A 16588-nucleotide genomic window follows, 5' to 3' on the forward strand; every position below is an offset into this window, starting at 1 on the left:
TGCCGTAGAAGAGGGGTGCGTTTAGATTGGGAGAGAGCCTCAGGGTTTGGACTCCGACTCTGCCCATCTCCTCATCTGTAAAATGGGGGGGGGGATAATAATAATTCCTGTACCTCATGAGATGCTTGAGACATTAAGTGGGAATATATGTGAGAGCTCTACCGTAGTGCAAAATGTCGCTTAAAAATGACGCTCCTCTAAGAAATCCTCTTTTATAAGGCTCAAACCGAGGCTCAGAGACCTGGTTAGGGCTAGAAAAAAGGTCTCCTGATTCCCACCTACTTTCTTTTCACCAGGTTGCTGCACTGGGGCCTGCCTTCCAGGAGAGCAATTATTGGCAAGAGTGAGTTTCTGGGGAAATGAATATGTGCTGAGAGGGAGGGAAAGGAATAGAGGGACCCCCAAGGGGGTAAAGAGAGGGCAATAGAAGGGGAGGGGCAAGGACAAACTCTCCTACCTTCTCAGTTTGCTGAGGTCTCTGAGGTTAGGCCTTCTCAGGTCTCAGTGCCACCTTCTCCACCTCTTTCAATTTGCCTGTCTTTGTGTGGTTGAAGCCGACCCAGCATAAAATAACACATTTTTCTGCCTTTTCGCACATTTTAAAAGCAAAGTCAGGCTTTAATGATCAGTTTTCTGTTCCTGGGTATTTTCTTTCGAGCAAAAGCTGTGTTTTTGTAAGATACTACATTTCAACGGGCTATTCTTTCCGTCCCGACACACATTGCTGAGTGGTAGGTTTCAGGAGGCCTTCCAATTTATTGCTTCTGGTGTCCAATAACCTTGGAACGAGTATCTGTCTCCATGCCCCCCAAGGCCACGTTATTTCAGAAAGTTACAGCTTTTAAAATCGTTCTCTAAAAAAGCGAGTGCCACTAATTCTAAGTAAAGTGAGCTTTCCAAATAAGACCAGCTGTGAACATTTAAAAAAAAAAAAACTGGAAGAAAAAATTTCAACAACCAGAGTCCATAGTGAAAACTCAACGCAGATGAACTTTTTCAGGCATTTTCGCAACCGTTTAAGAAGATGTCTTCAGCAAACTCATCTAAATTAGCTAAAAATGCTTGGCACGAGGGACACACTGAGTCTGTAGGCCAATATTCAATCCAGGTTGAGGAATCTAAAGGGTAGATGTACCTGCCAAGAAAAAATGAAAACGAAGCGTTTGTGGTGATGGCCCCAAATAGAGAAGAGCTGAATTCAATTGAACTCAGGCTGTTCAAGTCCCCTTGGGTCAGGCTGTCAGCCAAACTCTTCTGGAACGACCTCCCCCTGGGAAGGTTCACAAGCTCCTGACAGTCGTGAAGCTTGCTTGGGGCCCCCACAGTGAAAGGCAGGAATGGCATCTGTTTAAACATCTATTTAAAAAAACACAACCATAATAAAATGCGTATTTAAACATTTTCCTTTTTACAAACAGAATAGTTGGAGAACTTATTGAAAGAGCAGATGGGGTGCAGGAGGCTCGGATGAGCACCCTCAGTCATCTTCAGACACAGGCCTTCAGTTGGCTTATCTGTCAGCGAGTCCTCAGCTGCCCTAATGGTTTTAAATAGTTCTTTGTTTTCAACTTACATTATTTCATTTACGCTACTAATGGTTTGTTGGTTAACAACAGGGCACATAAGAAACGTGTATTCGAGAATAAATTACACTCAGTTTTGGAGGGAAGATCAGAGACTTCAAAATATTGAAAATTGGTGACTTACTTGAAACTGAAATTGTGTTTTATCTGGAGGGCTTCTTTACCCATAATTAAATAATGTCTTCCTTTTTGCAGTTCAGCGTTAGTACAGGTCATCTTTTTAATGAAGGTGATTTCAGAATCTTTCTCAGCAACAGCTTCACCTGAGAAACATACAAATAAGGTTATCACATTCATGTTACTATGTCACAATTATAAACTCTCTAAGCATTCCAGTCTCTCATGGCTATTTATTAGTGAGTGTAAAGTTATATTGAAAGGCTAACGGCTATTGCAGTAAGAACGTCCATATGGTTAAGACTTCAGACTTAAGTCTGAAGCCTGGGTTATACCCCAGCTCTGCCACTTCCTGGCTGTGTGGCCCTAGACAAATGATTTATGCTCTCTGTGTAAGGGCTCAGTCCCCTCAGCTGAAAAAACGGGAATGGCAATAAAACCTACCTTGCAGAACTACTGTGAAACTTAATGGGTTAATACATGAAAAGTGCTTAGAACACAGTAAGCGCTATATAACTGCTTGTTATGACTACTATTGTAGAACCAGTGTAGGGATGGAGTCCCAGAGAGCAGTTTCCAGGCTCTTGACCTCACGTGGAAAGGTGCTGGCTTGAGTAGTAGATGGCTATCAGCTGTGATCAGATGACCATCAGCTGTAACTAGTTGGCCATCAGCTGTAACCAGTTAGCCATTAGCCATTAATATAATTGCCGTGGCTACGCTAGCAAGCGCGGTTAGCAAGTGGAATGTGGATTGTGGATTGTGTTGATCCTACTTCCTGTGTCTCATCCCCGGCTGCCAGCAAGACTGGGGTGCAGGAAGACCCATCGTTAGGGTACTGGGGGATGTTTGCTTTTGTGTCTCCAACCCAGCCACCATGGAGAATATAGTGGTATGACTCCCCTATCTATGGCCCCTATCTATGGCTCCGTGGGTGTTCTCTTTTGGCCTCACCATATCCTGCGTTCTTGTGCAGGGAGCAGGAGTTGAGTCCCTGCATTACAACCAGGAACTAAAAGAACCTTTTATAGTTGAACAGTATTAATCTCCATATGTGATATGTCAAAATAAAAAAGTAGTTGGTAGCTGGCAATGTGTAATTTTGCAGAAAAGTGCAAGACATATAAAAGACTTGGGAAATTTTAAGGAAGTTAACTCTGGGATTCCCAAAGAACTCAGAAGCAGCCAACAAGCTGACCCCCTACCTGGAATGTATTCCTCCGCATGTTAGCCTGTTGAATTTCTTCCCATCTTTAAACACATCTTCAGTTCTCACAGTATCCAGTAAACACTCCTTGGTGCTCTTTGTCATAAATACCTGCCTCCCCCTTACTCCCATTATACTTGAATTTCTAGCACAATGTTTCACTCCACATATCTGTTTCAGCTGGGCTGGAAACTCCTTGAGGCAGGGACTGGGTCTAATTCATTGCAATATTTTCAGGACTGATATCTACTTAGTTATTAAACCCTGGCAGAGTCACCCTAATTATGAAATCCTGAAAACTTCTGAAAATGTTGGTATATAGTATATAATAGTAACTGCATAGATGATCAACTTTAGTTAGCAATATAAATTCCAGTGTACACACATTAGTTCAAGCTAATTTTCTTAGGCTTGCCTGATGATCATTAATACATGATTTCCTCTTGTAGCAACATGTAAACAACATTCTCAGCACTATTTACTGATTGAATTCCTGTCATGGTAAGCAGTGTGGCTATTCGGTGCCGTACCATTATTTTTTAAAACCTTTTGTTATGGAAAATTTCAAGCATAGTTGGAAGAAGAGAATACTTAACCTCAGCTTCAACCATCTTTTTTTCATTTATATCCTCACTTACTCTGAGCGCCCTGTTTTAGGAGAAGTACCAATTTATCATTATTTTTGAACTATGTAGTTGCCCTTGATTCTAAATAGTTATGTTTTTGTGTTGGTTTACTGTTAGTGTGCAGCAATTCTTGTGTAAGTGGTTAAGTATGTGGTGTTTTCCTATTTATATAAATTCAAAATTGACATATATAAAAAATGAACACCCAGAATAAAGACATACCAAAGTACATAAGTTTCTTAACATACTTTACAAACTTTTTTTATAATTATTTAATCTTTTTGTCCACTTCATTTTTTTTTTTCCAAATGTGTCTCCTTGAAGAGGATATAAGTCTATGAAGGCAGGAACTTTTGTTCAAGTTGTGTCCTCTGTGTCTAATGTAATGCCCAGCACAACATGACTACTAAATAACTGTTGAATGGAAGAATGAATGAACGAATACTCACCAGCTTTGTAGACATCCAGGAGGGTTGCAGTGTACTTGACGAAAACGTTTTCTTCAGTGATGGATGTAATACTAACTTTATAAGCTGGCAAAAAAGAAAACAACAGTTCATGCTCAATGCCAATAATACCATATCCAATAGAAGCCAGAATTTGTCAAACCGATGAGAAATGAAGTATAGCAAGCTCTTAAGGGCACCTTGAGGTAGATCTTAGTTCCCCCAAGAAGCCTTCCCAGATACTCAGTCTGATTCTGCTGACCAGAATTGTGATGATACTTTCTACTTAGAATCATTAGCCCTGGCCTCCGTTATAGAACTGGCTGATTAGGACAAGAACAATATTAAATTAAGACAGAAGCAGGCAAAACAAACCAAATAAGCCTTGTTAGATATAAAGTTCAGATTCTGATCTTTTAAGATTAGTGGAGTTGTGCCCATGGGGTACTTTGAAGAGCCCTTTCCTTCTCTGCACGCTGCGGGTGGTGGCGGAAGGTTGGGCGGGGGGGTTATCTATAATTTAGGCCCGCCTGTGAGTCTCCTCATTCCCTCCCTTGCTTTGATACCTCCATGGGTTTTGATCTTTGGTTTTTGATAGGATTCTGTTTTCTGACTCGTCTTTGCTTGGATTGGCAGCTATCTGACATGAGTCACTCCCAAAGTTGTTTTGTCTTTATTCAGGCATCTATGGTGTATTTGACCTCCGTTCTGGAATGACCAGCTTGAAGGGACCCATCCCTTCTATGTGGCCTGAGAAAAGATCCTTTTGTTTTTGCTTTTGATGGGGTTGAATGATCTAAAAGTTTTTGTCCATTTTTGAGATCTAAGCTACCCAGCTAGGTATCAGAAACCTATTTTAACACAGAGAATAAGTGCAATATGGATTTAGTTTATTACTTTCAAGAAAAGACTTTTAATAGATGAATGAATGAACTCATTGTTGCAGAAACAAAGACTGTGTAAATTAGTGGCTTAAAATAGAAAAGATCCTTTTCTATTTTATGTCCTTGATTTCAGGTTCATAAATTTTTATGGTGGATATGAGCAGTATACCTACTGAGGGCATAGGTGGAGAGAGGGAACTATTTTATTTTGTTTCTATTCTGTTACTCCAGTAACAACCTGTAGTCTCCAAAAAAGCCAGCTAAGTTTTTTTTTTTTAATGTAATAAACTAAATCCAGATTGCATTTATTTTCTGTGTTAAAATAGGTTTCTGGTATTTAATAAGAGTGAAAATAATTTTAAATGGAAGGAAGAAATAATTTAGTGAAATTTTTGTTTGCTAAAACAACATACAGTATTCTCTTTAAGTCTCAATATATTTTAAAACTGCAGTGGATCTTGCCTGAGTTGGGTAGCTTTTCAACTTTAAAAAAAATCAAGATGAATTCGAAAGAAAGACTATGAACTATACAAAAATTCATTATGATGGCTGTATTTCCATCAAGAGAATTCAGTGTAATATAATGGAAATAATACTGGAGACTAGGATGCCTCCTGGTTTGACTGATAACATCCTGCTTGGCTTTGAGCAAATTTAAAAATTTTCCTGAGCCTCAGTTTCTTCACGGGTAAAATACGGATGATCTTCTGTTATCTCAAAGGAGTCTTAGGGCACTCCAATTAGAAACCATATATGAAAGCAATTGATAAACACAAAGTGCCAAATCAACTGTACTGATTTTTTTGTTTATAAATAACGCCCTACGAATTGTCAAGAAGAGATTTGAGATAGTGTACAATATGCTCTTTCTGTCTCTCATAAAAAAAAATATCAAGAAATAAACATTAGAAACTATGGATAGAAAATAAAGGAGCTAATTCTATGAGGAACTTGAGGCAAGACTAAAAGTGTACTTGGGCACTTGATTTAGCTAAATGGGCAACCAGGAGATGCTCCTTTTGAAATGGAGTCTCAAACATGGACTGAAATGCTGCATATATTAAAAATTACTTAGTATTGATATTTTTTACCTTATCTTTGAAGGGATTTTGGAAAAAAAACCACCCAAATCCTAAAACCACTTTTGTCTCTGCCTCTGTTCCATCAACTGGAAAAATACAATAGTAGAATGTTGTGGCTTCTCAAAAATTCTCTGTGAATGTTTTAGCACCATTGACTCAATGGGATCTATTGACGTAAAGTATCTTGGCTGGGTGTGCACAGCACTTTTATCATTGTAAATGAAAATCATGTTTCTTGCTGAAGAATAAATAACTTCGCATGTTAATGCTAAAAATTGATAGCATTTTACTTCAAAGGAATACATGGACTGTTTTATTGATATAATCACTACCTAAAGTTGTTGATCTTTCTAACTGATCATATATTCACAAAATGTCCCTGTTTAATGGAACTTACCATATGTAATGTCTGGTTTGCATGCTGTTTCTTTTCTAGTATCTGCAGAGATTGTCAGATCCAATTCTGTCTGAATTTGTCCACAGTCAGCTGGATTTTGTGAAGAACAGTAAAAGTTAGGTTAATGTGAGGAAACAGATACTCTCTTTAGAAGTAAACACAGTGCCCACGAGGCCTGAGACAATCTAATAGAAGCTTACAAATACCAGATTCCTAAGACCTGTCCGTTTTCTTCGGTTCCATAAAGTGAAACATTATATAAAGCAAAAACAAAACAAAACAAAAATTTTGAACATGAGACTTATTCTTAGAATAGCTAATCACTCCACATTCAGCTTTTCAGAAATGTATATGTTTCCATTGGAGAATGGAGGAAATTTTCCCATTTCGAGTAATTCAAAAGTCCCTTGAAGGAACCGGATGATAATTTCACTGATTTACAGCTATAAGATGGTGCAATAAGTATCTAAGTAATTTATAGATATTAAGGTTTTGGAAAAACAAAACCAAACCAACCCGGACCCTCATGGAGTCAGTTGACTATTTGTGAGTTCTGATCTCTTTCTTGGCCAAGAAGGCTGCCTTGGGTTTATAAAACTGGACAATAAACAGAGAATGTCAGTAACTGGGAAGGACAAGGGGAAAGAAGACGAGCCTCTCTTAGGTTGTGGTCCTATTATGTGGGAAATGCCAGGTGGAAAGTAAGAATTTAAATCATGTGATCTCTCTGATAGCCAATAACTGTCTAGATGGTATCTCTCCACCTCTGTACGGTATAAAACATGAGGTTGTTCAGGAGTTATTGAGAAGTAGCTTTATAGCACTCAAGGAATCAACTTTCAATCAGCTGAGATGACATTCCTGCTTCTGAGATACGACAGTTTGTCAGACAGCTTCCCCCAGATTAGCCCCGGTTTGTGAGTGTGGCTGCTTTGAACAAGCATGCAGCGTAAACATGTTAAATGAAGTTTACCTTCTATACATTTGCATGTTGCTCCTTCACAGACTTTCTGCAGTTTGCTATGGGATGTGCTGTAAAACATGGTGCACTGTTTATCTGTGACGATGAAAGCATGGTTAGGAGAGGTGGCTTGATTAACGCACAACACATTCCCTGATCAGTGAGTTTCTACCATGGGGCCTTGGAGATCACTTATTCCAAACCCTTCTTTTTGTAGCTAAGGCCTGTGGAGGTTAAATTTTGAATTTCTTGTCCTCTCATGGGCCCTTCTATCCTCAAAATAATCTACCCTTCTGTACTTGAAATATTACTGTTCTATATTCATTTTTAGAATGAAAATATTTGGTTCTTCTATGAATGAGAGAAAAAAAATGTCACATGGGAGTCTACTGAAAGGACGCACGTGTGTGTGTGTGTGTGTGTGTGTGTGTGTGTATTTTCTCTCTCAAGGGGAAGAAGGGTTAAGTATGTCCTACGTGATTTCAGAAGCTAAAACTAGAATGAATGGGTGTCAGAGTTTGCTTCACTCTCAGAATTTTCTAAGAAGTAGAACCATCCAAGGTGGAGTCATCTGTCTTGTGAACTAGGAAGCTCTCCAGTCATTAATATTCTCAGAGGTGGCTGAGTGATCAAATGTGGGACCATTCATTTGACATTTATTGATTCACATTACGTACCTGACACTGTGTTAGATACTAGGGGCACAAAGGATGAAAATATTGTCCAGTGTTGGTGAGAAAGGCATGCAAACAAATAACTACAGTGCAATGTGATAACTTTTCTAACACAGCTCTCTGCAAACGGTGATAAGAATATCGATGGAGAAGTTGATTCTGGGAGGATTAAAGAAGTAGTAGACTAAGTGGGCTTCTCTAGAAAGGAGAGGTACAACGAATACTGAACATGAACACCAAAGATAAACTTGAGACAAAGAATTTAAACGCTAGGAGCAATCTAGTCCAGTTATTTTTTTTTTTTTTTATTTTTTTTTTTTTTTAGTCCAGTTATTTTAAAAATGAAGAAACTGAGGCCCAGAGAGGTGAAATGATTCACTCAATGTCCTGCAGCGGTTTGTGGGTTCAAGTTGAGACTTTTGTGAAGAGTGAGCCCTGGGAGAGGTGATATGTAAAATGTATGAGCCTCTAGTGGATTTCTAAAGGTTCTGTCTTGAATATAAAATAGTCTTCTGAAGAAATTTCAAAGTAGAGTTGGTTACCTGGTCTGTGGTATTCATACACTGTGAAAGTAGCAGGACTCAGAAACCCGACTTGAAAAAGTTCAATTATCCGAAATCGAATACAAAGGAACTCATTGGAAGGAATCTGGCAAATTCAAGGTTTAAGGAAATTATGGGAGAGAAGAGATTCATAATATTTTAGCTTGTAAATTTTGAGTAGTAATAGTAAATAAAGAATGGTGGCAGGTGGAGCTTACCGAATTCAGCTGGGCAATAACATGTCCATCTTTGATTTGGTAATCAGTTAACAGTTGGTCCACCCCTTCCACAAGCTAAGGGAAGAAAGAGCAAAGCTTGAATTTAATAATGTTATCTTTTTGTTTAAATGCGTTCACCCAACGATGAGATGTGAGATCATGGTGATGTAAGCCTCTACCAAAAAGAAGGTGAAGAGCAGCTCCCCTTCTTGAAAAAGTTGGAACATGTTAGCACATAAGCTCACATTTTTTGTGCCACACAAATATGTGGTCTCACTTCACTTTGCAGAATCAACCCTTGGATAGATTGTTGGTTTGGAAAGAATATTCGGGATGATTCTATGAAAGTGACATATTAGAATGAAAAGAAATAGCTTTGTCTGTAAAATAATGCAGTAAAGAAAACCAAGCATCTGTAACAATATTGAAAAGAAAACACTTACAGCTCTTAAGTCGTCCGTGTTTGCATTGATTCCAGTAGGCAAAGAGATATCCATCACTGCGTGGGAGGATCCAGATGATGATTCTTCTCTGCCGGGCTTGTAGCTAAAATAATTAGAGATTAGAAAATGAAGTAAATAAATGGATAATATCCTTTAAGAAAAGGCCCTATTCCTTAGAAGCCTTTAATTTTTGAAGGTGGATCTCTACTTATTTGCTTCTCTACAATATACGCATTGCAATCTCTGAATTTTAGAGTTGCAAGAGATCTTTTAGTCATCTAAGCTAACTCTCTTCTTGTTTGACCAATAATCTCAGTAGACCAGCATTTTGGAGCTGGAAGAAATCATAGAAGTCATTCCGTCCAAGCTCTTAATTACTTGTAACTGGTTGAGGAAACTGAGGGTGAGAATAGAGCACTTCGGAACATTACATTACTGGTTCACCTCAGAGTGCATAAGTCTCTTGATTCTCATTCTAGTTCTTTTTCTAAGAGAGCATATTCAAAGGAAAAATTAGTTGTATACTGGAAAGAGACTCAATAAGCAGTTCAGGGAAAGACTGGAAGGAAATACACTAAAATATTAGCAGCTACTTTCTCTGGATGGTGAGATTATAAGTGATTATCTCTCTTTTCCATGCTTTTCTCTATATTATAAATTTTCCATAATAGACACTTTAGTTTTTAAAAAATGTTTTAAGGATTATCCTTAAAACTATGTCTAGGAATTGTGCTTATAAAGACGCTAATGAGAAAGGCAAAGGGGTTAAAATGGGAGATTTGGTGGGATTTTTTGTTTGTTTGTTTCTGGCAAGAGAGAAAAGAACACTAAAATGGGGATTCAGGAAACTTGGGTTTTATCCCAGTTCTGCTGAGAGATTTCCACAAATCATTTTCCCATTTCTAAAATTAACTGGGAAGAAGTATAAACTTGTGTTTAAATTTATCTTAATAATTCCAAGGCTTCGTTTTGGGTGGCAGAGGCTTCATGCTACCATGAAGCAGAATTATAAGACTTAGAAAGGGGCAAGTTGGTGGGTCAGGGACTGGGGACAGGGGCAGACTGAGTGTGGTTCTGCAAAGATTGAGTGTCAGTTTCCAGCTTCACCTTGAGATGCTTCTGAGGCAGCTGGACATTTGAGAGTAGAGCTTGTAAGAGCAGTCAGGATTAAAAGAAGAAGCTGGGAAAACAGCTTCATAGGGGGAAACTGAATTGATCTCACCTAAAGGAATAGTGTTAGTGAAATGGGAGGTATTTCACTTAGTGAGTTGTCAGGGAATCTCTTTTCCCCAATCACACTTTATAGAGCATATATATTCAAAGTTTTAGGTGTAATATTTATCATAATAATTGGAAGCATTATAAAATTCCTGGCTTATAACAATTTAACTTCATTCTTCACCAGATTAACAATTTAGAACAGAATATAAAGCGACTTGGAACTGTAGCATGACATGTATCTGGACATCTCCCTAATTGGATGGGTGAGTGTCACCAGAAGCAGAGAACTCTTGCTCACAGATGCAAATACTCTGTCAACAGGATGGAAAAGGGCCTCCTGAGTGGAAAGTGTTCATGAAAAGTTGCTGGAGCCTTGATGACTGGTTGCCATGGTGACTGTTTCACCCATGGAACAGAAACCTTCCTTTCAAGAAACCCTTTGCCTGCTGCCAAAGACAGCACTCTTTTCCAAAGGCATTTTGTTCCAAGAAAGGAGAGAAATAAAATCCTTTTTTCTCTTCTTATGAATACAACAGAGATGTTGTAAAAAGCTAACTACACGAAAGAGACCTCGTGAACACAGAAACTGTGTGCTGACATTTTTTTAATCAGGAGAGAGAATACATATTTGAAGGTGAAGAATTTCTCACATGAGTAAGTACTACACAGTGACTTTTGTAATTTATCCAACTTAACTTCAGCATCAGAGCCAAAAGCATATTCCACCTGGCTTTTCTGAACATGCTGTCCCCGATTTATAAAAACCAAAGGATAGAATATTCAATATTACATCTCTATTTGCTTTCTTTTGTGTATTAACAATCTGGAATTAGGCATCCTGCCAATGAAATCAAACAAATGAGTTTTTGATGAGAGCCTTTTTATGTAAGCAGAGTTGCGGAACATTAGAACTGGAAGATACTCTTAGATCAGATCGTCCAATTCCTTGCTTTAGAGAAGAGGCCCAGAGCAGCAAGCTGATGTGCCGAAGGTCACCTGAGTACTTCACGGCAGAGGCTGCCCCACCGGTGTCCCGCTCCACTATCAGAGAGCCCTTCTGGGTCCACTCTGGATGTCTCCCTGTAGGGTCCTGTGCATTGATTCTAGCTCTGCCCAGAACAACTGTGCTCACACCTCCCTCTAATAAGTGTTAAGGATTTAAAGACAACTGGGATCACAACACTTTCCCCAGAAGAGAGATACCCAAGAGTTGGAATGGGAGTTAGGAGGAAGGAAGTTGCCCGGGAAAGGGTGACCTTACTAGAAGGACATTAGGGAATAAGGAAGGGTGTTTGAGGGGGAACAGAGAACAAAACTTGGCCAAGAAAGGAAGGAGGGATTGCTGAGCTGGCTGATGAAAAAGTCCTAAGAAGAGAGTGACCGGCTGGGACCACCAACAAGGCTGGGAAATGGCTGGAAGGAGGGGGTGAGAAACCATTGTGCTGTTTCATGAGGTCAGGGTCTCAGATTACACTGATTAAAGGAGGTGCGTTAGATACTAGAGTGACAGGGTCTGGGGTTTGAGGTCCTACTGTGTTTCCCCGAAAATAAGACCTCACCGGAAAACAAGCCCTAGCATGATTTTTCAGGAGGACATCCCCTGAACATAAGGCCTAATGCATCTTTTGGAGCAAAACTTAATATAAGACCCGGTTTTATTTTTGGGGAAACACGGTACCTCTACCTCTAACTTTGTAAGAACTTGGCTTGTTACTTCACCTTGTTGGGTCTCAGTTTCTTTGTTTCTAAAATAAAGGGATTACTATATCATCCCTAAAATCCTTTCAGCTCTAATCTATGACACAACTCTATGGGATTTCTAAGTTACCCTTACTGAGGGCTTTGACATCAAGTGTGATTATAAGTAAAAACAGCAAATACCAACCATAGAAATCACTGTTATTGGGAATAGGAAGAGTGAAGGACGAACTGAGGGGTGAGGGAAAGAAGAGGGGAAAAGCCTGTGTCTTGGCTCTGCCACTAACTGATTCACTCTGTGTGATCGCTAAGGAATATATAACATATTTTCAAAACCATACATTTTCATAAATATTTTAGGATGGTGGGTGTGGTAAGCAGAAGAATGGCCTCCAAAAATGTCCATGTCCTAATCTCCAGACCTGTGAATCTGTTACTTTACATAGCAAAAGGAACTTGCCCACATGGTTATGCTAAAGATGTTGAGATAGGGAGATTATTTTGGATTATCTGGGTGGACCCCACGTGATAACAAGGATCTTTATGAGGGAAAGAAGCAGGAGAGTCAGAGAAAGAGACGTGATGATGGAAGCAGGAGTCAGAGTCGGTGAGAGAGACTGGAAGATGCTGACTGCTGGCTTTGAAGCTGGAGGAAGGGGCCACGAGCCAAAGAAGACAGGCAGCCTCTAGAATCTGGAAGAGGCAAGGACATGGATTCTCCCCTAAAGCCTCTAGAAGGGAGGCAGCCCCAATGATACCTTGATTTTAGGACTTCTGAACCCCAGAATTGTAAGATAATAAATTTGGGTTGTTTTAAGCATTACATTTATGGTAAAGTGTTACTTAGCAGCACTAGGAAACAAATATAGTGACCAATTTAGGCCTCTGCAGTTAGTCTGCAGAGGGTGCAGCCTCAGTGGTCCTCAACCATTAGAATGACCCTTGGGGTGAGGCCAGGATTCTGGTTAGTTCTGAAAGCTCTCTAGCTGACTTCAACGTGCAGCTGACTTAAGAACCACTGGCGGATACCGGCCAGGGATTTTGCTGGGTGAATGTGATCTTTCTAAGGAGGAGATTGGGAGCTGCTTATTTGAGAATCTTTTTAGTTCTTTCTTTTCCTGATACTTACATCACATCTCTCCCTTTCTGAAAGACAGAAAAAAAATTAATATGTCGTGTTTGAAGTAGAAGAAGGAGGGAAAACTGAGTAAAACCAAAGCTGTTCTTTATAGTAAGTAGCTATTTGAGAATAGCTGTTATGGTCTGCATTTAAAAAAAATGTGAACAACTTTGCATCGTCTGGCTCTCTTAAAATTCAAAAAGATATAAAGAAGTAACGTAAGAGCAAAAGTGAGACCTGAAGTCCCCTCTGTGGAAACGGGCTCACCTGGCACATGCTACTATGCGCTTGTAATCCGAGTCGCTGTAGCCTCTGTGACTGGATGCTAGCACACAAAACAGACAAACAAAAATGAGAGTAAACCATCTTTAATTGTTTTGGAAACTGTCAGAACAGAATCATGAATGAGCAGGTCTCTGAAAACACTTAAAAATGATTTGTGATTTGGAAATTGGCACTCTCAGTGATTTTTACGAAAATTCATGGCTGCTGAAAATACCAGGAAGCCTTTAAATCATTTGAACAATTCTCTGCTCTCAAAGAACTTATCATTTAAGGAAGGAGTCATTTAAGATAAATATGTATTGGAAACATGTCTGAAGAAGGTTGTGGGGAGGAAGAGCAGATGCCTGGATTCGCTGGTAGTTGGAAAGTTTCCTGTGGGAACAGGCCTCTGAGCCACAAATGGAAGCCATCAGGGCAGAGGAGCAGTGCACACCTGACCCTGGGGCCTCAGTTACAGGAGGACTGGAGTGTTTGCTTTCATACGAGTCGGGGAGAACCAACCCACCAGAAAAGGGATGTGAAGGCCACGGATAGAACAAAAGGGCAAGTTAATAAAAGACCAGAAGTACCGGAGACACCAAGTTGAAGATGGAGGCAGAGAAATATGCATTTGCCAGGACCCTTGGAATACAGAAAAGGTAAGGGGTAGAAATCCAACAGGGTGAAAAGGAAATTCAGCCACCTAGAATGGAACACTGCACAAAAGTAACAGAAATTCAAGGTTCTGAAATTAGACCTTTCTGGGGCTTTACATTCTTACAAAGTAAAGCAGTTAGTCAAAGCAATTTCTTGATCAATAATGGTGCATACCTTTAGCTTAGTTATTAAGTTATTTACTTGCAGTTTCCAACTATTATTAAAGAGTTACCTCTATTATAATAAATGGCAGTAATGTTTACTCTGATGTCAACTAGCTAAAGAATTTGATTAAGAAATTTTGATTTTGAGCACATTTTCCTAACCAGGGAAACTCTCTGACTTTCTCTGTGCTTAGCCAAAATTACAGTGTAAATCATGCCGCTTTACCGTCCATATCCTGGGCTTCAATTTTCAAATGAAAGTGACAAACTTCCTCAGAGGTACTGATTTTGTGAACCACAGTTGTTACCTACGTTGGGACAAGTAAACAAGAAGACTTTATTTAAAATGGGAAAGTGGAAATGGTATTATGGCAGTACTGCTCCTGCAAATGGGATGCTTGAAGTATCATTTTCAAAATCCAGTGTAAACGGTGTACATTAAAGACCCATTTCCCCAGTAGCTGGCCTTTCGGCAAACTCCACAATCTGAACCATAGCTGAGAAGCCCAAAGTAAGCAAAAATGACCCCTGGCCAGGCAGAATCTTGGTCCAAATTCCATGCACTTGAATCTGAGTACCTCCCTCTACAGGAAAGTTCCTGAGTCTTGTCCTCAAACCTGTACACTCTAATTTTACACCCAGCACTACAAGGAAGTGTGTTTTTTCCCCAACCCACACAACATCATGGATACCACCGTGGTAAACAAGAAAGTATTGGTGTGTATGGATGGGCAGGGGTGCTGCCAGAAGTAGGTACATTGAAAGCAACTAGAAATGACAGAAAAGTGGACGATCCATCACCTGCTCATGTCATAAACAGTCTGTGAAGGAATAAATGTACTAAAAATAAGAGCATAATTAAAATCATCAATAGAATGTTAATTTATGCTCAGGACATAGAGTTCATTTTATTTTAGCCATTTAGTTGCAAGTTTTTCTAAGCTGTTTATATATTTCCATGCAATCTATGGCTGAAATAAAATAAACCTAAAGCCCTTACACTAATACATCAATTTCCAATGATGGTGGACAAATGAGATGTGACTATGTTACTAATCATAGAATACATATGTATATATTATATATATTACATATATATATATGTAATATATTACATACACCACACTGGGGGTTCCAAAAAAAATGTATACACAAAACTCATATTCATCTTTTGTTATTGGCATATATTGAGTATTACAATTTTAATACAGTTTTTCCTTTCTTAAAGTGTGAATACATTTTTTTGGCACCCTGTATATGTGTGTGTGTGTGTGTGTGTGTGTGTGTGTGTGTGTGTGTGATGTAACCATAAAAATTATATATATACATACATAATTATATATGTAATTTCCATAAATATACAGACTATATCCATACAAGGTTTGAAAATAGCCATTTTCAAAAATAATTTGTGAGGACAGCTACCAAGATAGCTAGAAAGAATTAGATAAAAGAATCCTTCTTTAGTCATAGTTACCAAAGCCCAGATTTCTGTAACTGTGGTCAAGTCGCTAATTGTTTTTTGTTATGTGGTACGAGTAGACACATAAACTCCCAGTTAGTTGCTCTCAATGAAATACTCACATGCACTGTAGCCAAGCCACTGCTAAATCCAGTACTGACAACGAGGTCATCACTGAGAGGCACCTGGAAAGGTGGGTGGAGAAACCAGCTTTTAGTATTTAATAGTTACCTCAGATGGTGGTCTACCATGCTCTTCAGGCCAAGGGCTCCTCATTACAGCTCAGACCCTTGGCTCAGAATGTGAATGTCTGGCGAACTCTAAATGTTCCCAGGGAAAGGTGACTCATTACCAAACTGTGGGCCACCAGCACAAATGCCTGCAGAGGCCAGGCACAAAGCAAGTATGGACATAAGTGCTTATACATATGTCACATGACTGGCGGGGACCATCACAAATTTCAGAACGCATGCCCCTGGCAGCATCCTATTGCCAGATCTTTGGTTTTCCAAGAGAATTTTGAAATCAGGTTTTTATTTGAAATCTCTGGATTTTTAAATGTTAGAACGTGTCTATGTCTCTATCTACATCTATATCCATATCCATCTCTCTCTCTCTAAATATAGAAATATATCTATATCCATATTCATATATATATATATATATATATATATGCTACTAGTTTGTAATTTTTATTTCTCATGCCTATTCACTTTTCACAAACATGGATTTGTGGAGAATGTGGGCAGTAAAGACTATTTCCAGTTATTTGTATATTTAAATATACCTTAAAATAATCTAAAAAAAAAATCTAAAATGTGA

General features: G+C 39.0%; 1 protein-coding gene across 1 annotated transcript in view; it reads right to left on the minus strand.

The window, feature by feature from the left end:
* Window positions 1-593: 593 nt before the first annotated feature.
* Window positions 594-16588, minus strand: part of C5 (complement C5) — a 73838-nt gene continuing 57843 nt past the window's right edge. Inside the window, 11 exon segments of the mRNA XM_033122143.1 lie at window positions 594-1135; window positions 1708-1846; window positions 3983-4066; window positions 6343-6432; window positions 7316-7399; window positions 8520-8625; window positions 8738-8812; window positions 9181-9283; window positions 13487-13544; window positions 14531-14612; window positions 15889-15951. Of these exon segments, the coding sequence (XP_032978034.1) occupies window positions 997-1135; window positions 1708-1846; window positions 3983-4066; window positions 6343-6432; window positions 7316-7399; window positions 8520-8625; window positions 8738-8812; window positions 9181-9283; window positions 13487-13544; window positions 14531-14612; window positions 15889-15951 (1023 nt within the window). The 3' untranslated portion in view covers window positions 594-996.

This window comes from Rhinolophus ferrumequinum, chromosome 12 (assembly GCF_004115265.2).
Source record: "Rhinolophus ferrumequinum isolate MPI-CBG mRhiFer1 chromosome 12, mRhiFer1_v1.p, whole genome shotgun sequence".
Taxonomy (NCBI): Eukaryota; Metazoa; Chordata; class Mammalia; order Chiroptera; family Rhinolophidae; genus Rhinolophus; species Rhinolophus ferrumequinum.